Genomic DNA, 27,291 nt, shown 5'->3' with positions numbered 1-27,291 from the left:
CATTTTATATTTTTAAACCTTTACTTTTCTAATTTTTAAAAATGGAATATCGCTATGTAATCAAGCTGGTCTCAAACTTATTCTCCTGCCTCAGTGCTGGGATTACAGGGGTGTGCCACAGTAACTGGATCTCGTGATTCTAAAGTTACACAGAATTCCTCTGTTTTCTCTCGCATGCTATTACCTGAAATTTCTTCTATGCTATTTGCTCGCATGTCCAGGAGGACAGTCCCATTGATGAGGCAGCTCCTGAGCTCAAAGAGGCTGTGCAGTGAAAGAGTGGCCACGTACGGCTTGCTCCAGCGCTCGCCCCCGTCCTCCACGTCCTCTTCAAACTTCAGCCACCTGGAAGCAGTACAGAGCACCAGATCAAAGGCGGATAACGAGGGATTTCCAAGGGAGCAAAATATCATCATATTGCAGTGTAACATCTAGTCGAAAAGCCCAGGACACACTGTGACATAAATTTTAAAAAGCAATTTATGGCACAGTGCAAAACTGTGGGTTTGTTTGTTTGTTTGTTTGTTTGTTTGTTTGGGGTTTCTTTGAGGTAGGGTTTCACTGTAGCCCAGGCTGACCTAGAATTCACTGTATAGTTTTAGGCTGGCCTCCAACACAATGATCCTCCTACCTCTGCTTCCTGAGTACTAGGATTAAAGGCATGTGCCGCCACACCCAGCTAATCCCATTTCTTTTTTTTTTTTTTGTTTTGTTTTTGTTTTTCGAGATAGGGTCTCACTCTAGCCCAGGCTGACCTGGAATTCATTCTGTAGTCTCAGGGTGGCCTTGAACTCTCAGTAATCCTCCTACCTCTGCCTCCTGAGTGCTGGGATTAAAGGCATGCGCCACCATTTCTTTATAAGTATTTTTATTTTATTTTGTTTATTTCATTAGACAGATAAAGAGGCAGACAGAGAAAGAGAGCTATTATAAGTATGCCAGGGCCTCCAGACACTGCAAACGAACTCCAAATGCATGCACCGTCTTGTGTATCTGGCTTATGTGGTCACTGGAGAATTGAACCTGAGTCCTTTGGCTTTGCAGGCAAGTGCCTTAAATGCTAAACTCTCTCTCCAGCCCTAATTCTATCTTTATTTTTAGTTCATTTTTTTATTTAGTTGAGAGCGACAGACACAGGGAGAAAGACAGATAGAGGGAGAGAGAGAGAATGGGCGCGCCAGGGCTTTCAGCCTCTGCAAACGAACTCCAGACGCATGCGCCCCCTTGTGCATCTGGCTAACGTGGGACCTGGGGAACCGAGCCTCGAACCGGGGTCCTTAGGCTTCACAGGCAAGCGCTTAACCGCTAAGCCATCTCTCCAGTCCTCTATCTTTATTTAAAGAAATATTTAAAATGACAAACAATAAAAATAAATAAATAAAATAAAATGACAAACAAGGGGCTGGAGAGACGGCTTAGAGGTTAAGGCGCTTGACTGCAAAGCCAAAGGATCCTGTTTCCACTCTCCAGGACCCACGTTAGCCAGATGCACAAGGGGCGCATACATCTGGAGTTCGTTTGCAGTGGCTGGAGGCTCTGGCATGCCCATTCTCTCTCTCTCTCTCTCCCCCTCCCTCCCTCCCTCCCTCCCTCTCTCCCTCTTTCTCTCTCTCAAATAAATAAATAAATATATTTTTAAAAAATTACAAAGGGGCTAGAAAGATGGTTCAGTGGTTAAAGGTGCTTGCTTGCAAAAATAAAATAAAAATTACAAACACGTACATGTGTAAGTCTCTAAATATATTTCTTGTTTCATCCCTGGGGTAGTGGGATTGGAGATAAGTGTCATTTTCTTCCTTCTGCTTATTTTTATTTTCTAACTTTCTATAATGAGCATGTGTTACCTGCACAATTAAAAAAAAAAGATACATGGTAAGGGAGATCAGTTGGTGAAGTGTTTGGCTTCCAAGCATGAAAACTCAAGTTCACTCCCCAGAACTCATGTTTAAAAAAAAAGGCGAAGTTGACCGTGGTGGCGCACACCTTTAATCCCAGCACTTGGCGGGGAGGCAGAGGATCACCATGAGTTCGAGGCCACCCTGAGACTACATAGTGAATTCCAGGTCAGCCTGAGCCACAGTGAGACCCTACCTCAAAAAAACAAAAACAAGGTGACTCGCACAAAAACAAAAACAAGGTGACTCGCACTTGTAATCTCACTGCTTGGGAGGTGGAGATGCCTGAGGCTGCTGGCCAGCCAATCTAGCCTAATTAGGTGAGTTGTAGGCCAGTGAGAGACACTGTCTCAAAAAGGTGGATTATGCTGGGCGTGGTGGCGCACCCCTTTAATTCCAGCACTGGGGAGGCAGAGGTACGAGGATCACTGTGAGTTCGAGGCCACCCTGAAACTACAGAGTGAATTCCAGGTCAGCCTGGGCTACAGCAAAACAAAAACAAAACAAAAAAAGGTGCACTGCCACAAAGGCCTCCACACACATACATATAAATATGCACCCACATATGCATGTGTGTGCGCGCACACACACAGACACAATGACCTAATTTATAGTATTTGGACACACTGACAAATCACATTAATAAAACAAGGTTTTTTTTTCTTTTGTATAACCATTCTGTATAATTTTTAGTGTTCAATGATCTGTGTGACCTTTAGACAGAATGATAAAAGACTAATTACTTCTTCCCTTATTATCAAGTTTATTAGCCTAATTTTCTCTATCATAAAAAATGTCCACAATAGCAGCAAGCATCCAGGAAGACTTCTACCAATGTGAGTTGGAGCGAGGTTTTATTTATTACTTCACCTTCTTCTCCAAGGTTCAGGAATGATGCACTGTATCAACTGTTAGGGTCCCTGGTTAGTTACTATAGGAGCCCAGGCAGGGCCCTGCAAGCAGATATAGAGTGGGGCTAGCAATAATACAAAGGGTCTATGTGAGGTTGTACTGCCCCAGAGGAAATTAGTTTATAAAATTCTAAAACTGTCAGTGAATTAAACCCAAATGTCTCTGGTTCACTTGCAGAAAAAGTCTGGACCTTTGCTATAGCAGTTCAGGTAGGTTTCATCCAAGGTGGCCCTGACCATATCGATTTGCTATGGGCCACAAACAAATGAGGGAGGGCACCCCTACAGGTTACAAGTTTAGCCAGGTGTGGTGGCACACACCTTTAATCTCAGCACTCAGGAGGCAGAGGTAGGAGAATCACCATGAGTTTGAGGCCATCCTGAGACTATAGAGTGAATTCCAGGTCATCCTGGGCTAGAGTGAGATGAAGAAGAAAGAAGGAAGAAGGAGGAGGAGAAGTGGAGGAGGAGAAGGAAGAAGAATTACACATTATATCACTAACCCCATGCTCAAGGTTACCTGGCATAGGCATGACCAAGATGCAAACCTCTGTCCCTCCATCTGCTATCACTTCTCTTCAGTGGAAATAAAAAGCCCCAGGCCCGTCACCTGCTGAAGGTGCACATCGTTTGTCCCAGCAGATCTGATGAGGCTCTTTTAGGGCTTACCTGGCTGTCTCCTTCCACTCAGCATCTTCGCCTTCTTTCATGCAGATCTCGTCCAGCTCTGTGAACAGCTCGTGAGGCACGTGCTCCTCATCGTCCTCGGTGCCAAGAATGAACTGGACACGCTGAGATGGAGTGTCTAGAAAATCCACCCGAGAAAAGCCTGCATTTAGCTTCAAAGTCAGAACAGAAATAGCATTCTGCCTAACCCAACAACTTAGAAATATATAGAATACAGATCAACAATGATTCCTTTGTTCTTAGAGAAAAAGTTAGTCTTTGGAAGCAATTTCATGACAAGACAGACCTATGAACTAACTAGCAAAAGTCCCATAAGAACTTGGAAATCTGGCAGATTTGATCAAGAAATGGTGAATTCTCTAGAAAAGGTTCTCACCTCTTAGGGTAGTGATTGGGGGTGGGGCTAAATGGTGAAGTTCTCAGGAGAACACTTTTTTTTTTTTTTTTTTCATTTTTTAAGGTAGGGTTTTACTCTAGCTCAGGCTGACCTGGAATTTACTATGTAATCTCAGGATGGCCCTGAACTCTCGGCGATCCTCCTACCTCTGCCTCCCAAGTGCTGGGATTAAAGGTGTGCACCACCACGCCCGGCAAGGAGAACACTTTTAATTCATTCTTACAAGCAGTTCTTCTCAGAAGAAAGCTCTGAAATCCCAATCAAGGGACAGAGAACAAGACTACTTGCTTAGTCCCTTCACATGTCCCTGGGCCTCAGCACACCTCCTCCCCATGCCCCCCCCCCCCCAGGCGTTACCGTGGGCCAGCGCTTCCAGGCCCTCCTCACTCTGGCTGGCTCCTTTGCCCCGCCCTCGTCTCCGGTGCTTTTGACCGTGGGTGCGGTGGTGCCGGTGGCTCTGCCTGCCCAGCGGCATTCGAACCCCCACATACAGAGTTCTATGACCTGGAAAGAATCAGAAAACTCCTTTCACAAAAGTTACCTAGCATAATTAAGAGTTAAAAAAAAAAAAAAAAAAGACCACAGGTTTTTGGACTGGTCACTACTCTGGAATGACAAAATATCAAAATTCCCACAACCAAAGACGGTGCTTTCAGAGTTGAAGGTTTCTTCCTTTTTTTTTTTTTTTTTTTTTCCTGCATGTGGCTGCAAACCTCACAAGATATCGTAAAGATTTTTTAAATATTTATTTATTTGAGAGAGAGAAAGAGAGAGAGAGAGGGAGAGAATGGGCACGCCAGAGCCTTCAGCCACTGCAAACAAACTCCAGACGCGTGTTCCTCCTTGTACATCTCGTTTATGTGGGTCCTGGAGAACTGAACCGGGATCCTTTGGCTTTGCAGAAAAATGCCCTAACTGCTAAGGCATCTCTCCAGCCCTTTCGTGAAGACTTTAAAAAGTGATGTGTGGTGGTGGTGCTCTTGTTTTCCTTACGACATGTGCTAGCTCTAAGAGGGTGGCACCCATGGCTGGCAAGTGTGGCGAGGTTGAGGAAGCCTGTAAGAGGCATGGCATGCGGCGTGTTAGAGGCTGGCGATGTAGCTCAGCGAGAGATAGCTGCTTGCATGTCCCAGGTCCTGAATTCAATGACGAGAAAAAGGGAGTGAGGGAGGTTTGAAAAAAGAAGAGATAAGGAAGGTTGCAAACTGTAAATATATGTATGTTAGTTATTATTATTACAACAGCAATTTGAATGATTTTTTGTTGTTGTTGTTTTATTTTTGTTTTTCAAGGTAGGGTACCATGCTAGCCCAAGCTATCCTGGGATTCACTTTGTAGTCTCAGGGTGGCCTTGAACTCACAGTGATCCTCCTACCTTTGCCTCCTGAGTGATGGGATTAAAGGCAAGCACCACCATTCCCTACCTTTGAGTGATTTTCTTGTAAAGACAATACAATTGTTGGGTGTGGTGGCTCATGATTTCTTTTTAAAAAATTTTTTTTAAATTTAATATTTGCAAGCAGAGACAGATAGTGAGAAAAAGAGAATGGACGTGCCAGGGCCTTTAGCCACTGCAAAGGAACTCCAGATACAAGTGCCACATTGTGCATCCGGCTTTATGAGGGTTTTGGGGAATCAAGCCTGGGTTGTTAGGCTTTTCAGACAGTGTCTTAACTGCTGAGCCATCTCCCCAGCCTGGCTCACAGCTTCAATCCCAGCACTCAGGCAGCTTGCGCCTTGCATTCCTTCTCCACCAAACTGTTATCTTTCCTTTGCTCTTTTCCTTCCTGTTCTTTTATTTTTTAATTATCATTCACTCTGACACTTTCAAATGCAATTTGATTTAGTCAATTCTCACCCCCTTCCTCTCTAAGAGCTGTCTTCCCCAGCAGTTCTCCTCGCTCCCTAGTACCCTCCCCCACTCCTGTTTCCACATCCCATGTCTTTCGCCCTTCCCCCACCCCCTCCTGCTCTCGTGACTGGCTCTTGGTCACCATTCTACCTTTATAGGTTGTATCCACATTTGCCCCTTTATCTACATACTTCCAGATATTACAAGCTAGTGAGAGACCAACTATAACCATGTTTTAAAAAAGGCCCAGGCCTGACTTAGAGAACTAGCAATGTGCTGACCTTTGGCTTCTGTAAACTTTGCTTGTTTAATTGCTGCCTTTCCCCCTAACGTGTCTGAGGAATCTCCACTTCAAGGACATTGCAGAAACACTCCACTGCGGGGGGTGGGATCCTCCGGCCTCCGACCACCTGCTTAGGTAAGAAACTGAGGAATCTCTACTTCAAGGACAATGGAGATCACTTCATCTGCCTGGAGAGCCCCTAGCTCCTGCCCCCAACTTTGCCAGCTGAAACCCCAAGCCAATCAGAACTGTTTAAATCAACCAATCATGTATCTATCCCCTACTTCTTGGTTCGAATTCCTATATGAACCCCTTCCCCCAAAAGAAAGGGGCGCTCTCCTTCACTACTGCTGTGCCGGACTGTGGGGACAGAGCCCAGGCCTAGGCTTGCAATAAAGAAACCAGTTGCTTTTGCATTTGAGTGTCTTGGCTTCTGTGGTGGTTCTCTGGGTGACTCCTGGTGATGGGGGGGGGGGGGGGGGGGGGTGTTGGCTCCTGGTCAGGGGGGTCTTGGCACAACACTAGGATCCATGTGTTAGACAGACCTGTGGTTTTAGTTTTGGTCTTTCTGAGTTTGGGTCACTTCACTCTTTAAGTTTAAGAATTCTTTTAAATTCTTTCCAGTGAGGGGTAGTGGCACACACCTTTAATTCCAGCACCAGGGAGGCAGAGGTAGGAGGATCGCCATGAATTCAAGGCTACCCTGAGACTACATAGTGAATTCCAGGTCAGCCTGGGCTAGAGAGAGACTCTACCTCAGGGAAAAAAAAAAAAAAGAATTCTTTCCATTTTCCTACAAATTTCAAGCAAGTACCTTCAACAACTGAGCCAGCCCTCCCCTCCAGCCCTTTCCTTCAAATTTCATTTTTCTGCACTACTGAGTAGCATTCCATTGTGTAAATAATGCACCACATTCTCATTATCTGTCAGTGGACAGCTAGGGTGATTCCATTTCTTTCTATAAACAGCAGCAATAACCCTGGATGTGCAAGTACCTCTGCAGTAGAGTAAAAAGACCTCAGGATATACGCTCACAAGTGGTACCATTGGGTAGACAGTGCTCCCTTAAGAGGACAGGATTTATACCATAGAAACAATGTACCATGCCCCTCGACAGTTTCTTCTGACCCCAGGTACAGCCAGAGAGAAAAGCTGGCAGCCTGGACAAAATACTTAGATTTATGACTCTGCCCTCTCCAGTGCCCTCTCTTGGCCTCTGACACTAGTGCCCTGAGTCACATCAACCAAGTATAGCAAGCCCTCATGTCTAGTTAGAGACACCCCCTTCCTCCACCTCCCAAATGGCTATAAAAGTCAGGAATTTCCTTCATCCTGAGAGTTCCTGCTGTTGACCGTCTGAGAATCTCTCACTAGAGTGGCCAGTGTTGATAAAGAAATTCAACCTATTGGGTTGGAGAGATGGTTTAGCAGTTAAGGTGCTTGCCTGTGAAGCCTAAGAACACTCATTCAAATCTCCAAGTCCCATATAAGCAGACACAAAAGGGATGCAAGAGTGCAATGTTGCATATTCGCATATGCGTACAAGCAGACACACACACACACACACACACACACACACACACACACACACGTGCATGCGCCTGGGGTTCGTTCACAGCGGCTGAAAGTCCCTAGCATGCCCATTCTCTCTCTCTCTCTCTCTTTCTCCCACTCTCGGTCTCTCTCAAAAAAATAAAATAAAAATATATTTTTTTAAAAAAGAAATTCTACCTATAAGTCTGTTTTAGTGTCTCTCCATTCAAGCAGAGTCAGAATTTTTTGTTTGTTTTTGTTTTTTCAGGGTAGTGTCTCACTCTAGCCCAGGCTGACCTGAAATTCACTCTGTAGTCCCAAAGTGACCTCTAACTCACAGCAATTCTCCTACCCCTGCCTCCTGGATGTACCACCACAGGCAGAATCTTTTTCAAAAATATTTATTTATTTATTTAAGAAGAAGGAAGAGTACGGACATGTCAGGACTTCTTGCTGCTACAAACTCCAGATGCAAGCACCATTTCGTACATCAGGCTTTATGTGGGTACTATGGAACAGAACCCTGGACTGGCAGGCTTTTCAAGGAAATGCCTTTTAAAAAAGAAAAAAAGAAAACAACTTTAACTGCTGAGCAATCTCCCCAACTCCTCCACCCTGTTCCATCAGAATCTTTATCATTTCCTTTCTTTATCCCATCCTTCCTTCCTTCCCTTCTTATTTATTTTTTTGAAAACGTAAGAGGGACTTTACTAAGATCCCAAAGCCACCTTCCAGCTTTATGACATCAAGCCATTTTCAAGAATAACTTAACTCTGGGGCTAGAAAGATGGCTTAATGGTTAGGGCACTTGCCTGCAAAGCCAAAGGACCCGGGTTCGCTTTTCCAGAACTTACATATCCAGCTGCACAAGGTGGTGCATCCATCTGGAGTTCACTTGCACCAGCTTGCCTAGAGTTCAAGGACACCTTGAGACTGCACAGTGAATTCCAGGTCAGCCTGAGCTAAACTGAAACCCTACCTCGAAAAACCAAAGGAACAAAAGGTGGTTTTGTAGGCAGGTAGTTTAACTAGACAGGACCAGGACAGACCTTAAATTAGGGAGGGTCCTTAGGATATCATACATAGTGAATTCCAAGTCAGCCTGGGTAGAGTGAGACTCTACCTCGGGAGAAAGAAAGAAAGAAAGAAGGAAGGAAGGAGAGAGGGAAGGAAGGAAGGAAGGGGGAAAAAAGAGAGAAAGAAAGAGGGAGGGAGGAAGAAAGGCTAATTAAGAGGGAGAGGGAATATGATGAAGAGTGGATTTGTGAAGGGGAAAGTGGGCGAGGGGGAAAATTATCATAGGTTTTGTCTATAACTATAAAAGTTGTCAATAAAAAAGTTGTTTTGGGCTGAAGAGATAGCTTAGTGGTTAAGGTACTTGTCTGCAAAGCCTAAGGACCCAGGTTCAATCCCCGAGGATCCAAATAAGCCAGATGCACAAGGTTCAAGGTGGCACATGCATCTGGAGTTCCTTTGCAGTGGCTGGAGACCCTGGTGTGCCCATTCTCTCTCTCCCTTCCTCTGCCTCTTTATCTCTCAGATAAAATGAATAAAAATAAAATATTTAAAAATAAAACATTTAAAGAAAAAGAAGTAGTTTTGCTGGGCATGGTGGTGCATGCCTTTAATCCCAGCACTCAGGAGGCAGAGGTAGGAGGACTGCCAAGAGTTAAAGGCCACCCTGAGACCACATAGTGAATTCCGTGAGGTCAGCCTGGGCTCAACTGAAACCCTACCTCGAAAAACCAAAGGGAAAAAAAGTCGTTTTTGTAGGTAGGTAGGAAACTAGACAGCAGCAGGGCAGTCCTTAAAGGGAGGGCCCTCAGGATGTCATACCCTTGACCTGCTTATCCCAGCTGGCCCACCTCTCTCAGCTCACCCACCTGCTTCAGGTACGGGATTTAGTATGTACATCTCTCTTGAGTGCACACCCTGCCCAGGTGTGGGTGGATTTCTCCTCTATGCTCAGGCCAACTGGCAGGCACACCCGGGGTAGGTGTGTGTAGGTGTGTAGGTGTGTGTAGGTGTGTAGGTGTGTGTAGGTGTGTAGGTGTGTGTAGGTGTGTAGGTGTGTGTAGGTGTGTAGGTGTGTGTAGGTGGCTGGCACAAACTCTAAAGTCTATCTCCCCCGACCCAAGGGGAGACGGCTTTCATCCACGTCTCCGGAACTGCAGCAGCAAAGTTCTTGGGTCCTCGCGTTCTCCCATCTTCCCTCCCCATCTTCAGCCCTTTTCCCTGCGATAGCTGATGTGGCATTTTAAAAATCATTCTCTTGAATCTGGAATTGCCAATCCTTTGGTTAGTTTGCAGATATGAACTCAGGGCTTGGGGTTCCAGGAAGTACCCCAGAACCCTGAGTTTATCCATTTCAGATGGAAATCATGTTTAAAATCTTTGTCTTTATTTTGCATCCATAGGAACTTCAGGCTTCTACTCTTCCACCAGATGAGGACGCGGCATCCTCTCCTTCGGGGCTGCACCAACACGGTGCCGTCTTGGAAGCAGACTCAGCCCTCAGCAACCATCTACGAAAGCCTCGAACTTGTACTTCTCAACTTGCACAATGTAGAAAGTGTATTTCTATTCTTTATGGAAAAAAAGTTGGGCTGGAGATGGTTTAGTGGTTAAGGCGCTTGCCTGTGAGGCCTAAGGACCCATGTTTGACTCTCTGGATCCCACTCAAGCCAGAGGCACAAGGTGAGGCACACAGGCGACACAAGTGCGCAAGGTCACACAAGCACACAAGGTGGTGCATGCGTCTGCAGTGTGACTGCAGTGGCTGGACTCGCGGTGCACGAATTCTCTCTCTCTTCTCTTTCCCACTCTCTTTTTCTCTCTCATTAAACACACACACACACACACACACACACACACAAAGTAGCACAAACCCCTGGCATGCCCACACACATACTCAAGAATTTCTGATTTTTAAAAAGGGTCTCTCTCTCTCTCCGCCCCCCCACCATCTCTAATAAGTAAATAAATAAATCTTTTTTTTTTTTTTAAAAAGAAGCTTAAGCCAGGCATGGTGGCACACACCTTTAATCCCAGCACTTGGGAGGGAGGCAGAGGTAGGAGGATCGCTGAGAGTTCCAGGCCACCCTGAGACTACAGAGTGAATTCCAGGACAGCCTGAGCTAGAGTGAGACCCTACCTTGAAAAACCAAAAAAGAAGAAGAAGAAGAAGAAGAAGAAGAAGAAGAAGAAGAAGAAGAAGAAGAAGAAGAAGAAGAAGAAGCAGCAGCAGCAGCAGCAGCAGCAGCAGCAGCAGAAGCTTAAAGGGCTGGAGAGATGGCTCTTAGCAGTTAAGGTGGAGGCCTGCAAAGCCTAAGGACCCAGGTTCAATTCTCCAGGTCCCAAGTAAGCCCGAGTAGTGTAGTAGTAGTAGTGTCTGGAGGCCCTGGTGTGCCCGTTCTCTCTCTTTCTCTCTCTTTCCTCCTGTCTCAAATAAATAAATATTTTTTAAAAGGTGAAAAAACAAATACAGCTAATTTTTATGAAACAAAAATCAAGTGTAGTGCTCTGTGATGGGGTAGGAAGCAGAAGACAGACTTTGGTGATGATGCTCCGAGGGAACCTCTCCGAGACGAAGAGCGAAGCCCTGAGAGTTGCTGGGAGGAAGGGCGCTCTGGGGAGGGGCGACGAGGAGCACAGGCACTGTGCTGCGTGCGGGCTGCTCTCAAGGAAAGGGCAGCGGGGCGTGCCAGAGCAAGATGGAGACGGGCAAGAAAGGAGGGCAGAAAGACAGACTGAAGCAGAACACGCAATCAGATCTTAAACAACCGCTTCGTGTAGCCCCTAACACGGTACATCAGGATAGAGTTGAACCTTCTCAACCATCGGCTTCCTCTTTCCTGAGTATTCCTCAGGGGCCAGCTATGACCTCCCCTTGAGCCCCTGTCAAACATCTCCACCAGGCTCACCTTTGAACACTTGCTAGTATTATTTAATTTTAACTACATGCTCAAAAGAAATCAAGGAGGCAGTGGCTGAGTTCTGGAATCTGTGTTATTAGATCTTACTAGGCAAGAGACTCACTGCTAACTGTAAAACAAGGAGGATGGGCCAAGTGTCGCCTCTGGTCTTGTTCCGTGACAGCAGGTCTGGATGAGAATGTTCAGGTACCAGAACGGCTCACACTAGGTCGTTCTTTGGAATCAACACAATGGTTCATTTGTTCACTCCTTACTGCTGCAGAGAGGCGCCACAGAAGGGCTTGGTATATGTTTTTTGAGTGAATAACACATGGTTTTGCTTGATTCTCACTCTGGTGTCTGAGGTAGAATGAGGAGGACATCTTCAGATGCCTTTCATGGCTCTGGAGAAGTAAGATGAAATGATTCTGCTTTTGGAAGGTGCTGGAAGGAAAGGCAGGTGAAAACAAGTTCATCAGGGTCAAAGCTAAGAAGGACTGAGTGCCCAGCGGAAGATTAGACATTCGTTTCTAGGCTGGGGATTCTGAAGCAAGAATTTGAACTTTCTCAGCAAGCAAGAAAGAAAGTAGATACTAGGAAATGAATACAGCACCAATAAAGCCCACTCTATCTAGCTGTTCTAGAAGTCCTGGGGCTTCACCATCGAAGGCTGTGGCCACTTTAATGATCGTCAAACACTGTCCTGCCCACGTAGTCTGTGCCCCTTCATCTACCACCCAACTGTCAATTTTGCTCTGTTTTGGTTTCGTTTTTTTTTTTGAGGAAGGGTCTTGCTCTAGCCCAGACAGACCTGGAATTAATCCCAGGCTGGCCTCAAACTCACAGTGGCCCTCCTACCTCAGCCTCCCAAGTGCTGGGATTAAAGATGTGAGCCACCACACCCAGCCAATTCTTTGTTCTTTTCTGAAGTATCAAAACTACTCTACTGGAGCTATCTGTGTGCAAACAAAGTATTCTAATTTAGTGAAACTTAATAGAACAATGCAATGTCAGTGCACTTTTTAAAAATAAGAATGTATACACACACTGCAGGCAACCGCTACTGAGCTGCGCTGAATCTCATGGAGCAGGACAGGAACCACAGGCATGCCCCCAGGCACACAGTCGGGGCCACCGAGTACAGGTCAGTCACACATCCTCTGCGCAGCCCCTCACGAGGCTCCTTAGCACTGCCCCTGTGAGCTTACAGGGGTAACTCAACATCAACAACCACAGGGGGTCCTACACATGGGGCCACGCAAGCCTTTATGTGAAGTTCTAAATATGATCACAGTACTCTTGCTTTTGTTAAAGACTTATTAGAAGGCATTAAAATTTCTTTAAGAGTGATAAACTTAGTAGCTAATCAGGAATAATATCTTCCAGAAAAAATCCATTCCTCAAAAGAAACTGCCCAGTTTTCCATCGTGGCTTGGAGAGTCCACCAAAGTACATTACGAACTTGTTACTGATATTTTTTGTCTGTTTGTTTGTTTGGTTGGTTTTTCAAGGTCAGGTCTCACTCTAGCTCAAGCTGACCTGGAATTCACTCTATAGTCTCAGGGTGGTCTCGAACTCATTGTGATCTTCCTATTTTTGCTTCCTGAGTGCTGAGATTAAAGGTGTGTGCCGGGCTGGAGAGATGGCTTAGAGGTTAAGCGCTTGCCTGTGAAGCCTAAGGACCCCGGTTCAAGGCTCGGTTCCCCAGGTCCCACGTTAGCCAGATGCACAAGGGGGCGCACGCGTCTGAAGTTCGTTTGCAGAGGCTGGAAGCCCTGGCCTGCCCATTCTGTCTCTCTCCCTCTATCTGTCTTTCTCTCGGTGTCTGTCACTCTCAAATAAATAAATAAATAAATAAAATTTAAAAAAATAATAATAAAGGTGTGTGCCACCACGGATGGCTTGTTTGTTTTCAATTTATATTTATTTAAGAGACAGAAATAGGTATAAGGGAATGTGTGTTCCAGGGCCTCCAGACACTGCAAACAAACTCCAGACACATGTACCACCTTGTGCATCTGGCTTATGTGGGTCCTGGGGAATTGAACCTGGGTCCCTTGGCTTTTGAGGCAGCTGCCTTAACCGCTAAGCCATGTCTCCAGCCCTGTTTTGTTTTTTCTTTAAGTCAGGATCTCATGTAGCTCAAGCTGGCCTTGAATTTGTTATATAGCTAAAGCAAAGATGACCTTGAACTTCTGATCCTACTGCTTCCCCTCCTGAGTGCTGGGATTTCAGGCATAAGCCACCATACCCAGCTTAAACTGGTGCTTGGTACTGAACCCAGAGCTGGATGAATGCTAAGCCGGCACCCCCCCCCCCCCACTGAGCCACATGCCCAGCAAGCCCTTTGTGAGTCATCTTTGGAAGGGTGTTCCAACACTTGGTTTGGCTCTTCCATACTTAAAAATAAAGTGCACCATCATAAGCTAGTGCACCTCCACTTACTGATAGAATTGACCCATACGAAAGAGCCACTTTGCACAGTTCCTATAATGTCCAAATGAAAGCTCAGCAGCCGGCCAAGAATGGGGTAAAGAAGCTTTATGCTGTGTGGTCAGAGGGTGTGAACTAAAGGGGGAGGAAGCTGGAGATTTCTCTGCAGCCCCAGAACCTGGTATGGTGGCGTGTGTATTACTGGAGCAAAACCCAATTGGTGGCTGTCTTCCCTCAGAGCGGGCCTGATTTCATTCTATTCCTTTTAAGAGACACAAGCACCTGAGTACAGCTTAATGCATTTCACAGCAAGTAGGGTGGAACCCACAGTGAATCCAGCTCTCTCTCTCTCTCACTCTCTCTCTCTACTTCTCTAGAGCTGCTCCTGAATTGCTAGACCTGAGGCCCCATATGTCCTCCATTTGCCTGTTTTTTTTTTTTTTTTTTTGAGAGTGATAACAGTGAAAAGATTTTTAGTTTTCAGAAAGGTCTCAACATAAAGTACCATCTCTCCACACCCTCCTGCAGGAATGGCATCACCATTGCGCAGCTTGCTTTACCAGCAAAGCAGAGCGCACAAAAGAACAGATCGTGACATCTGGAGACGCTGCTCCCGCTGCCAGTCCTTCAGGGGACCTCCATGGACGGGATGTGGTCCGCCTGCCCAGGCTCATTCTTCTACTCCTGAATACACAATAGTTTTATAAGGGCTTTGACTTCTTCACTGAAGACAAAGTGGATAATTGCTAGAGGACAGCTGAACTGATGACAACGGCCCCTCCCCAAGGTGCCATGGAAGGGTACAGAGACAATGGGTTATCAGGAACAGCACAGGAAAATGTCTCAATAGAGCAAGGTATTAAGGTTTGTAAGTGGCATAGGATGGATATTGCACTGTCTTGTAAGAAGCATGACGACATGAAACTGGCAGGATCCCACCCCAGTCCCCCTGCCTCGGAGCTACGTCCCCTGAGTGATTTCCCACACGTAAAAAGGGACAAGGACACTTACACCTCCCTGGGCTACTGTAAGCGGAGAAACATAATTTGAATATAGTGCTTCATCTGATACCTACCAAACAAGTGGCACTCAACAAACAGCAGCCTCTCTACTCACCCTTTTTTCTCCTATTTTTTCCCATTTGCTAAAACTCACACAGGCTCTGTATCCATCTGATCAAAATAACTTGAAACCTTGATCTTGACATGCCCAGACACCACTGACCTCCACAGAGCCACCCACACAAGGCCTCGTGCTAACGGACCCAGGGGCTGAGTCAGCCTCTACAGCTTTCATCCTCTCCCCCTCTGGAGGACAAGTTTTCTCTGGGGGGTTGCACAAGTTTGATGCAAAAGCCATCACGGGAACAAGCAGTACTGAGAGAACATTTCACATGCTGTCTCGGGATCAGAAAGCTGCTGTATCATAGCCTTCAGCTGTGTGGGGATGCTGCAAATAGTTCACAGACTTGGAGCCATACGTGCCTTCCCATTAGGCTGAATTAGATATGAGCTTTCCTCTGGGTTTTCGAGGTAGGGTCTCACTCTAGCCCAGGCTGACCTGGGATTCACTATATAGTCTCAGGCTGGCCTCAAACTCACAGCAATCCTTCTACCTTGACTTCCTATGTGCTGGGATTAAAGGCATGTGCCACCGTGCCCAGCCAGCTCCTACATCTGCCTTCCCAGGATTAAAGGCATGTACCACCACACCTGGCCCATTTTTTCTACCCTAAGAAACTTCCTGCCTTCCACTTCATTTGAGTTTTATGTAACTATGTACAGTGAAACCTTAGAGAGGGTGTCATAGGCATGTCTGTTTTTCCTATTCTTGTTTAGATCACCACATTGGGCATAAGAAATGATCATACTTAGAAAAAAAAGAGCAAATATTTGAGTTGGGAGTAAAAAGAGGATTTCACAGCTAAATTTAGGTTTGTTTGTTTTGTTTTGCTTTTCTGAGGGGGTGAGGTAGGGTATTTCTCTAGCCCAGGCTGACCTGGGATTCACTATGTGCTCTCAGGGTGGCCTCAAACTCACAGAGAGCTTCTACCTCGACTTCTCAGTGCTGGGATCATGCACCACCATGCCCAGCTCAAATTTAATTTTTGAAACTAGTTACGTTTTATTTTAAAATTTTATGCATACTAGTATTTCCAGGCAGTGTCAAAAATCAAGGAACTGAGTACTTCATGTTCTCAAAGAACAGGCTGTCAACATTTATACTGAGCTTAACAGTACGCAAATCACTGTGTCATAAACTGTGCGTGAGACCTCAATATCCCCGCGAAGCATGGTGAGTAATGTTACCTCTGCTTTCATTTAACAGACGAAGAAAGTGAGGCGAAGGAAACTGATTCCTCCACACACAAGGTCTGATAGCTAGGGGGAAAGAATTGGGAATCAGATCCAGTTCTCCAAGGGCAAGGCAGGCTGTTCTTCCCCTCCAGCAGCGTCGCGCCGCTTACCTGGCACACGGAGCAGCGGTTCTTACCTTCCAGCTCTTCTTTCTCATAATGAATGTTGAGAATGGTGCTGGTCCCGCCCTGGTCCACCACAGCTTCCTCATCTGCTCTCTGTTGAAACACAAATAAGCAAGTCGTTACAGCAATTCACATGCATTCATTCACTCAAGCGCTTACAGCCCTATGTATGCCAAGACGCCTTTGAGATACTTGGCATGGGAAACACAATGATTTACTTTTTTTTTTTTTGAGGCAGGGTTATCACTCAAGCTGTGAGCCATCATGCCTGGCTCTAGTTTACATATATTTCATCTTTTGTTGTTGTTGTTGTTTGTTTTTTGAGGGAGGGTCTCACTCTAGCCCAGACTGACCTGGAATTCACTATGTAGTCCCAGGCTGGCCTTGAACTCACAGCAATATTGCCTTGGTTTTTTGAGTGCTGGGATTAAAGGCCTGCACCTCCACACCTGGCCATATTTAAAATTTTGAACCTCACAATGACCTAGAGATGTAAATATGGCAGTCATCCTCTTTCTCATTTTATAAATAAACAATCTAGACCCAAAGTACATTAAATAGTCACGGCCAAAGGCCACATGGGATAGAGACACAGTTAGGACTGAGCTGGATGTGTGACCGCAATCCCATCGTGCCCAGCTCTCCGCTCCAGCTGTACAACTGCAGTGTGGCCTGGAACTTGGCAAAGGCTGTTTGTTAAGCACCTGCCTCCTTAGGTGGCCCCTTGGTCTCCTCTGACCTCGCTGCAACCTAAGACTTTGTGTTCCCTTCTGAAATTCTCCACTCTCCTAAGATGTCCTACCCTTAATCCCCATAGCAGAGCTCTCAAGCACTTCTTTCCCTCCTGCTCGCTTTTCGGCCTTGCCTAGGATCAAGTGTCGCCATCTCTGGAGCCTTGCAATGTCAGTACTGCATGAGTCACTGGGATGTGTGTTGAGACCCATGTGTCTGACTCCACATGAACCTTCCTTCAAAACCAGCACCCTGCCTTGTCTAGTCCTAGCCATGGGGCCGTCATTCCTTAGCTCCCACCTCAAGGACTTGGGTAATTTGAACATTGTCCCCTATAGACTCAGGTGCTTTATTAAAGCTTGTAACTGGGGTCTCCAGCTTCCTGGCTGGAGGAGGCGTCACTGGGGTGTGTTTGGAGGCGGATCTGGTTCCAGCCCAAAGTTATGCAGAGAGGTCTGAGCTCGGGCGGACTTCCGTGCGAGCTGCTGCTGGTGGCTTTCCTGTCTGCGTGGATTTGTGATGGGAGCCAGCTTCTTCCGCCATGGATGGCACTTCCCCTCGATTCTGCAAGCTTGAAATACATCTTGTTCCTCCCATAAACTGTGTCTGGTCAGACATGCATCCTAGCAAACGCCAAACCTCGTTACCCATTCTACATGTATTCAGTGCCTACCATATGCCTTCAGGCAGTCAGTGCCCCTTTCTCTCAATCAAGCTCAGTCTCATCTCTCACCTGCTCCACTGCACACACTGCAGCCCTTGAAACAAAAGGAAACATTTTCATTGTTACCACCACACCCACACCCTTCACTGAGTACTGCTGACTGCCAGGAACTACCATTCCCTTCTGCCCCTCCTGCCTCACCAGAACAGCTAATACTTTTCCATCGTCTTTTACATCTCAGCCAAAAAGCACTTCCTTGGAAGGCTTATCTAAGTATTTAACCAAACTAGCCTAGCACCACCCTTTATATACCACAGCAACACACTGCAATTCTCCTTAGCAGTAAAATATTTCTTTCCGCCACTTGAAGGACTATATGTCTTCCTCAAGACCACATCCCAACATGCAGCATGTGCTTTTTATATAGTAAGTAAGTCTTTGCTAAAAGAATCACTGTTGAGCTGGGGAGATGGCTCAGCAGTTACAGGCATTTTTTTGCAAAACCTGCTGGCCTGGGTTTGATTCTCCAGAACCCATGCAAAGACAGATGCACAAAGTGGTGCATGTATTTAGAGTTCATCTGCAATGGCAGGAGGCCCTGTGTGCCCATTCTCTCTCTCTTTCTCCTTTCTTCCCTCCCTCTCTTCCTCTGTCTTTCCTTGCAAATAAATAAAAATATTTTTAAAGAAAAGAATGACAAGGCTGGGCGTAGTGGCACGTACCTTTAATCCCAGCACTTGGGAGAGCAGAGATAGGAGGATTACCATGAGTTCAAGGCCACCCTGGGACTGCTTAGTGAATTCCAGGTCAGCCTAAGCTAGAGTGAGCCCCTACCTCAGAAGAAAGGAAGGAAGGAAGGAAGAAAGGAAGGAAGGGAGGGAGGGAGGGAGGGAGGAAGAAAAAGAAAGAAAGAAAGAAAGAAAGAAAGAAAGAAAGAAAGAAAGAAAGAAAGAAAGAAGACAGTAATAGTACTTATCTTACCAACACCTTCACAAGAAAATGACTTATTAAGGAAACATAAAAAGAAAAACTTCTGGGCTAGAGAGATGGCTTAGCAGTTAAGGCACATGCCTACAAAGCTAAGGACCCAGGTTCGATTCTCCAGGTAACACATAAACCAGATGCACATGGTGGCACATACATCTGGAGTGTGTTTGCAGTGGCTAGAAGCCCTGACGTGCCCATTCTCCCTCCCCCCCCCATGACTGTAATAAGAAAAATTTAACAAAAAAAAAAAAAAGAAAGAAAAAGAAAAAGAAAAACTTCTTGGGGCTAGGGAGATGGCTCTGTGGTTAAAGGTGCTTGTTTGCAAAGCCTGCTGGCCTAGGTTTAATTCCCCAGATATACACATAAAGCCAAATGGGCTTTTGTTTACAGCAGCAAAAAACTGATACATGCACACAAAACACAAATTAATTAATTAATTAAAACTTTAAGCTGGGTATGGTGGCACACACCTTTAATCCCAGAACCTGGGAGGCACAGGTAGGGGAGGATCATGGAGAATTCGAGGCCACCCTGTGACTACATAGTGAATTCCAGGTCAGCCTGAGCTACAGTGAGACCCTACCTTGGAAAACAAAACAAAACAAAATGTAAAAATATGACTTCTTAACTGATATCCCTGGCAATCTGTTTCCCTTCTCAGATCTGTGTCTGCAGCCAGGCTCCTTGTCCTGGAGCACGGCACTCCCCACCACCTCCGCGCCCGGGCTCGCACTATCAGTCACGAGGTCCTGGAACATAGCCTTTCTCCAGCTCTACAGCAAACGAAGTCCTGCAGAGCCTGCTCAAACTTCCAGCTTACTGCTTCAAAGTGACTATTTTATAGTTATCACCAAATCTCCCAACTCACTGAATTTACGCAATCTACTTCCCCAATGGAAAAAAAAAATACTTAAAGGTAGGAGGATTGCCATGACTTCAAGGCCACCCTAACACTACATAGTGAATTCCAGGTCAGCCTGAGCTAGAGTAAGACCCTACCTCAAAAAAAATTTTACTTAAGAAATAATAGGTGAAGCCGGGCGTGGTGGCGCATGCCTTTAATCCCAGCACTCGGGAGGCAGAGGTGGGAGGATAGTGAGTTCGAGGCCACCCTGAGACTCCATAGTGAATTCCAGGTCAGCCTGGGCTACAGTGAGACCCTACATCAAAAAGCCAAAAATAAATAAATAAATAAATAAATAAAAGATAATAGGTGACTGGTGAGATGGATTGGCAGTTAAGGCACTGGCTGCAAAGCCTAATGGCCCAGGTTTGATTCCTCAGTACTGACATAAAGCCAGATGCACAAAGTTCATTTGCAGTGGTTGGAGGCCCTGGTATGCCCAGTCTTTCTCCTGTCCCTCCTTCTCCCTCTCTCCCCTCCTTGCAAAACAAATAAATAAAATATTTAAAAGATTACTAGAACACAGATGCCTGCTTATCCTTAAAAATAAAGAATAAGGGCTAGAGAGATGGCTTAGCAGTTAAAGGAATTTGCTTGTGAAGCATAAGGACCCAGGCTCAATTCCCCAGGACCCATGTAAGCCAGATGCACAAGGGGGTACATGCATCTGCAATTCATTTGCAGTGGCTAGTGGCCCTGGTGTGCCCATTCTCTCTCTGTCACAAATAAATAAATAAATAAATAAATAAATAAGTAAAAAAAATCAGAAAAAAAAATTAAAACAATAATAGTAAGAGCCAGGTGTGGTGGTGCACGCCTTTAATCCCAGCACTCAGGCAGCAGAAGTAGGAGGATCACTGTGAGTTCGAAGCCACCCTGAGACTACATAGTGAATTCTAGGTCAGTCTGAACATTCAAAAAAAATCTAACTTGTTCTTTCCTTCTTCTATAGTTAATTATTTAAAAAATATTTTGTAATTCTTTTTCTTTTTTTGAGGTAGGGTCTCACTCTAGCCCCTGCTGACCTGAATCTCTATACTCTCAGGGTGACCTCCAACTCATGGTAATCCTCCTACCTCTGCCTACCAAGAACTGGGACTAAAGGCATGTGCTACCACAACCCAGCTAAATGTACTTTTTTTTTTTTTTTTGGCTTTTTTTTGAGGTAGGGTCTCACTCTGGTCCAGGCTGACCTGGAATTAACTCTGTAGTCTCAGGGTGGCCTTGAACTCACGGTGATCCTCCTACCTCTGCCTCCCGAGTGCTGGGATTAAAGGCGTGCGCCACCACGCCCAGCTTAAAATGTACCTTATGTTAAAATATTTTACGTTAAGTTCATGGCTCAGCGGTTAAAGGCATTTGTTTGCAAAGCCTGACAGTCTGGGTTTGATTCTCCAGTACCCATGTAAAGACAGATGCACAAAGTGGCTCATGTGTCTAGATTTCATTTGCCCATTCATTTTCTCTCTGTCTCTCTTTTTTCTCTCTGCTTGCAAATAAAACAAATACAAGTATTTTTTTAAAATCTCATTTGGGCTGAGCGTGGTGGCGCATGCCTTGAATCCCAGCACTTGGGAGGCAGAGGTAGGAGGATTGCCGTGACTTCGAGGCCAGCCTGAGCCTACATAGTGAATTCCAGGTCAGCCTGGACTAGAGTGAAACCCTACCTCGAAAAACCAAAAAAAAAAAAAAAAAAATCTCATTTGGGGGACTGGAGAGATGGCTCAGCAGTTTAACATGATTGCCTACAAAGCCTGATGGCCTGGGTTTGGTTTCCCAGGACCCACATAAAGCCAGACACACAAAGTAGTGAAGAAGCAGAGGCCCTGAAGCACCCCCACACACTCTCTCTCTCTCTCTCAAATAAATAAGTATGTCTTGGGCTGGAGAGATGGCTTAGTGGTTAAGCACTTGCCTGTGAAACCTAAGGACCCCGGTTCAAGGTTCTATTCCCCAGGACCCACGTTAGCCAGATGCACAAAGGAGCAAACGCATCTGGAGTTCATATGCAGTAGCTGGAGGCCCTGGCATGCCCATTCCCTTTCTCTATCTGCCTCTTTCTGTCTGTCACTCTCAAATAAATAAATAAAAATAAACAAAAAAAATTTAAAAAGTATGTCTTTTACTCTCATTTTCTACTAAAAGGAATCAGATTCAGCAACTGTGATACCTGCATCAGGTAGGGATGATCAACATCATGGCAAGGGGAAGAGCTCCTAAAGCCCGCTCTCCCTCAGCATTTAGAAGCAGTTAATGGATTCTGGGGGAGGAAGACAAATATTTTCTTCAGTGGTTTAGTGACCTAGCCACTGAGAACAACTGCTCACTCATGCTAACTAAAGTCATGAGTTCACCAAAAACCAGACATGAAAGAAGGGAACTAGGAAAGAAGGAAGGAGATGGGTGACAGGGAGAGTGTAATAGGAGTTAGGGTGTGATTATGATCTAAGTACATTATATACATGTATGAAAATGTCATAACAAAACCATTATCATGTATAATTACTATATGCTAAAAATGCTTTTTTACAAAAAGGAATCATGGGGGCTAGAGAGATGGCTCAGAGTTTAAATGCACTTGCTGTCAAAGCCTGAAGGCCTGGGTTCGATTCCCCAGTACCCACATAAAGCCAGATGCATAAAGTGGCACATGTGCCTGGAGTCCATTCGCAGTGGTTCTAGATCTTGGCACTCCAATTCACATTTGTTCTCTCTCTCGCCTTGCAAATAAATACAAAAGTTAAAAAAGGGAAACTCCTTGAGTTCCTTGAAGATATGGTTGACTGCAGGTCAAAGTTAGGAAAAATATGATGTGCCTTAAAACTTCCTATATCACACAGTAAAGAATCACTCAAAGACAACTAGAGTGATCTCAGAAGGACCCAGGAGCCAACCTAAAGAAGGTCTGTGCCAAAAACAGGCCAATCTGAGCAGTAATAATGTAGTACCTTATTCATCAACAATATCAACAGACTGAAAATACCAAATATGTTCAGATCTGAATTTATGCCACTTTAACATTTAATAAAGGCAGGCTGGAGAGATGGCTTAGTGGTTAAGGCACTTGCCTATGAAGACTAAGGACTCAAGTTCAACTCCCCAGAACCCACGTAAGCCAGACATGTAAGGTGATACATGCACACAAGGTCACACATGTGCACAAGGTGGCACACGCATCTAGAGTTTGATTGCACTAGCTAGAGGCCCTGGTATGCCAGTTCTCTCCCTCTTATAAAAAAATTATAATTTAATAAGGGACTATGGATGTAGCTAAATGGCACAACATTTGCCCAGCCTGCACAAGATCCTGGGTTCTACTTCTATAATTGGAGGGTTATACAAACAAAATTCATTATTTCAAAAACTGAGAATTTCTCTAGGCTTTCCTCTGTATGTACCACAGAGCAGATGAGAAAGGTTTCTTCTTATGGAAGAACATAAATGAAAGTAATGATTATGGGTTTTGAGTAGAAACTGCCTGGATCTGATAATGCCTCTAAATCCAAATACCAGTTTACTGAAAATCCTATAAAGCAGAGTTTCATGGATTAGTCATTAGAATCCAGATTCTGCTCACTCAAATAACCAGTGAGAGCCACTGACACCCACGCTGGTCTCTTAACATACTGTTTTGTACTAGAGGGAATCAGAAGGAGGTTAAAAGAGACAATAAACTGATTGGAGTATGTAGGCTTTATTTGGCTATTCAAATAATTAAATGATTTTTTTTTCCTTAAAAAATTAAGAGTTGGGCCAGGCGTGATGGCGCACGCCTTTTATGCCTGCACGCAGAGGCAGAGGTAGGAGGACTGCCGTGAGTTCAAGGCCATCCTGAGACTACATAGTAAGTTCCAGGTCAGCCTGAGCTAGAGTGAGACCCTACCTTGAAAAGCCAAGAAAAAAAAAAAAAAAAAAGAGTTGGGCAGGGAAATGGCTCAGTGGTTAAAGGTGCTTGCTTATAAAGCCTGCCAAGCCATGTTCAATTCCTCAGTATCCATATAAAGCCAGATGTGCAAAGTGTCACATGCATCTGGAGTTCATTTGCAGTGGCAAGAGGCCCGGCTGTACCCATTCTCATTCTCATTCTCTCTCTCTCTCTCTCTCCTCTTTACAAACAAACAAATAAAATTTTAAATAAATTAAGAGTCAGTATCCGGGTGTGGTGGCACAAGCCTTCAATCCTAGCACTTGGAAGGCAGAGGTAGGAGGATCGCTGTGAGTTCGAGGCTACCCTGAGACAACATAGTGAATTCCAGGTCAGCGTGAGCTAGAGTGAGACCCAACCTTGAAAAAGAAAATAAAAATCTACAGACTCCGGGTTCCCCTGCACTGGCAGTGAGAGCCAAAGAGATGAGTCACCCCTCGCACACCAGAGGAACTGGCGAGATGAGCAAGAGCGCTGCTTCCATGGGGAGCCTGACACCCTGCGCCAGGGTGATGGAGACAGACACTGAGGACACTCAGAATGTACCAGAGCAGACATCCAGAAGCTGCTGGGGGCTCGGCACTCACGCAGACTTGCAGCACGCCCGCGGCTCAGGGGATTCTGCAGAGAAGCCAGCAGAAAGTCTGCAACAGCCATAGTGGAAGGGGATGTCCAGAGGCCCTGCGCCCCTTACAGTGACTGCTGCCGCCCTGACATGTCATAAGCCACAACCCCTGGGGAAAACCAGCAGTCCCACTGAGGAGGGCCCTCGGCAGAATGGGGGCAGGGAGGAGGGAAATGTTGGTAGTAACATATAATGTGTCTATACCAAGTTTCTACTTAAGAAAAAAATTTTAATGATAAAGTGACAGATAATATAAATTTTCTTTTGATTTAGTTATTCCATATTATTTTTAATAATTATTTTTTTTAAAAAATATACCGTCTGTGGTTGGAGAGATGGCTTAGCAGTTAAGTGCTTCCCTGTGAAGCCTAAGGACCCTGGTTCAAGGCTCAATTCCCCAGGACCCACATAAGCCAGATGCACAAGGGGGAGTACGCGTCTGGAGTTCGTTTGCAATGGCTGGAGGCCCTGGCGCGCCCATTCTCTCTCTCTCTCTCTGCCTCTTTCTCTGTCTGTCTCTTTCAAATAAATAAATAAAAATAAACAAAAAATTAAATATGCACACACACACAGTAAATACCCTATTATGCCACTGTGGCTAAAACCCAGGATGTCAACATCACCAGATGTCAGAGAGGAGATGAAGCAATGGACCTGTCATCATGGCAGTGGAAAAGCAAAGTTCTCTAACCACTTTGTAAGACAGTTCCTTCCAAAGTAAGCACAGACTTCCCTTATGTTCCAGAAACTGGGCTCATTGGTAGAGACCTCCCCTTCCTGCAAATGAAAACTTACATCAACATAAAAACAGATTTTTAAAATAAGTTTTATTCATAATTTCCAAATTCAGAAACAATGAAGATTTTCTTCTAGGTGAACATACTGTCGTATATTTAGATAAGAGAATACAATTTAACACTAAAAAGAAATGAACTCAAGCCATTAAAAATAAAACCCAAAAATACCTAAAATGCATATTACTAAATGAAAAAAGGCAATTTGAAAGTGACTGGGAAGATGGCTCGGTGGCTAAAGGCACTAGCTTACAAAGCCTGCCCACCCAAGTTAAATTGCTCAACCACCCACATACACTGGACACGAAAGCAGAGCCAGTATCCAGTGTTCATTCACAGCAGCAGGGGGCCCTGGCATGTGCACACATGAACATACACATGTGCAAATAAATAACTAATAAATACTTTGGGAAAAGAAAAGGCTACAGAGGAGTGGATGGAGAAAGCTTTACTCTGAAGTCATGCTGAGTCCCAGTGCTAGAGATGGGTCACCATCCCACAGTGAACCATTTGGTCAGAGAGGCCCCTAAAATAAAACAGGCTATGGCCAAGGTGCTTGGTTTTCCACTAGAATGAGATGTTAAGATCCTATTGCTGAAGATACCACAGGCTGCAGTCACAGGACACTGAGAACTTGGTTGATAGTGGCCATGACCCTGGAAGGTGCTAAGGGATGCTGGAGGAGAAACGTCATCAACAGTGTGAACACGCAGTGGATCCTGCAAGTTACAAAAATCAACCGGCCAGGCAAGATGTACCATGGCTCCTAAGCTATGGAAGTAATTAACGGCTGATTGGAAACGAGGCCTGCTCAGTGGGAGGGAATTCATTCCTGGTACTGAGACTCGAGTCAGAAGTCTAGGACTTGGAAGGTCACAGAGCCTGGAAGGAAATTTCCTCTGTTCTTTAGCTAAATGGAGACATTATGCCCATCAAAAAGCCTTCTCAGAGGGAATGGGGATATTTCTCAGTGGTTATAGGCACTTGCTCGCAAAGCCTAGTTTTGTTTCCCCAGTATCCACGTAAAGCCAGAGGTACAATGTGGTGCCTACATCTGGAGTCTATTTGCAGTGAAGAGGCTCTGGTATACCACACACTTCCTCTTCCTCTCTCTCTCTCTCTCTCAAATAAATAAATCAACATATATCTTCTTTTTCTGGGAAAAAGAGATTTATTTTGGCTTACAGGCTCGAGGGGAAGCTCCACGATGGCAGGGGAAAACGATGGCATGAGCAGAGAGTGGACATCACCCCCTGGCAAACATAAGGTGGACCACAGCAACAGGAGGGTGTGCCAAACACTGGCAAGGGGAAACTGGCTATAAAACCCATAAGCCCGCCCCCAACAATACACTACCAACAGGAGGCATTAATTCTCAAATATCCATCAGCTGTGAACCTAACATTCAGAACACCTAAGTTTTTTTTGGGGGGGGGTTGGTTTGAAATTATACTTTTATTTATTTATTTTTTATTTATTTAATTTTTATTAACATTTTCCATGGTTATAAAAAAATATCCCATGGTAATACCCTCCCTCCCCCACCCCACCTTCCCCTTTGAAATTCCATTCTCCATCATATTACGTCCCCATATCAATCAATGTACTTAAATATATACAATAACAACCTATTTAGTACCCTCCTCCCTTCCTTTCTCTTCCCTTTATATCTCCTTTTTCAACATATTTTTTAAGAGCTAAAGATATTGCTTAGTAGATAAGATGCTTGCCTGCAAAGCCTAAGGACTCAGGTTTGATTCCCCAGTACCTATGTAAGCTAGATGCACAGGTGGTGCATGCGTCTGGAGTTCATTTCTAATGGCTGGAGAGCCTGGCACACCCATTCTATCTGCCTCTTCCTCTCTGTCTTTCTGTCTCTTAAATAAATAAATAATTTATTTTAAAAGAAATATTACTTTTTTTTTTACCTTTTTTAAAATTTTTATTTATTTATTTGAGAGCGACAGACACAGAGAGAAAGACAGATAGAGGGAGAGAGAGAGAATGGGTGCGCCAGGGCTTCCAGCCTCTGCAAACGAACTCCAGACACGTGCGCCCCCTTGTGCATCTGGCTAACCTGGGGAGCCGAGCCTCAAACCAGGGTCCTTAGGCTTCATAGGCAAACGCTTAACCGCTAAGCCATCTCTCCAGCCCAAGAAATATTACTTTTTATAACATGTTTTTATTTGCAAACACACAGAGTATAAGCATGCCAGAGCCTCTTGCCACTTTGTGCGTCTGGCTTTATGTAAGTACTAGGAAACTGAAACCAG

General features: G+C 45.1%; 1 protein-coding gene across 1 annotated transcript in view; it reads right to left on the bottom strand.

The window, feature by feature from the left end:
- Slc4a8 (solute carrier family 4 member 8) overlaps positions 1–27,291 on the bottom strand; it is a 102,518-nt gene that overhangs the window by 54,369 nt on the left and 20,858 nt on the right. Inside the window, exons 2-5 of the mRNA XM_045151502.1 lie at positions 16,399–16,480; positions 4,248–4,394; positions 3,476–3,611; positions 185–345 (exon numbers count right to left, since the gene is read on the bottom strand). Of these exons, the coding sequence (XP_045007437.1) occupies positions 185–345; positions 3,476–3,611; positions 4,248–4,394; positions 16,399–16,480 (526 nt within the window). The remainder of the gene's footprint in view (positions 1–184; positions 346–3,475; positions 3,612–4,247; positions 4,395–16,398; positions 16,481–27,291) is intronic.

Source organism: Jaculus jaculus, chromosome 6 (genome assembly GCF_020740685.1).
Source record: "Jaculus jaculus isolate mJacJac1 chromosome 6, mJacJac1.mat.Y.cur, whole genome shotgun sequence".
NCBI lineage: Eukaryota > Metazoa > Chordata > Mammalia > Rodentia > Dipodidae > Jaculus > Jaculus jaculus.
Note: the sequence above shows the minus strand (reverse complement) of the source record. Positions and strands in the feature narration are given on the sequence as shown.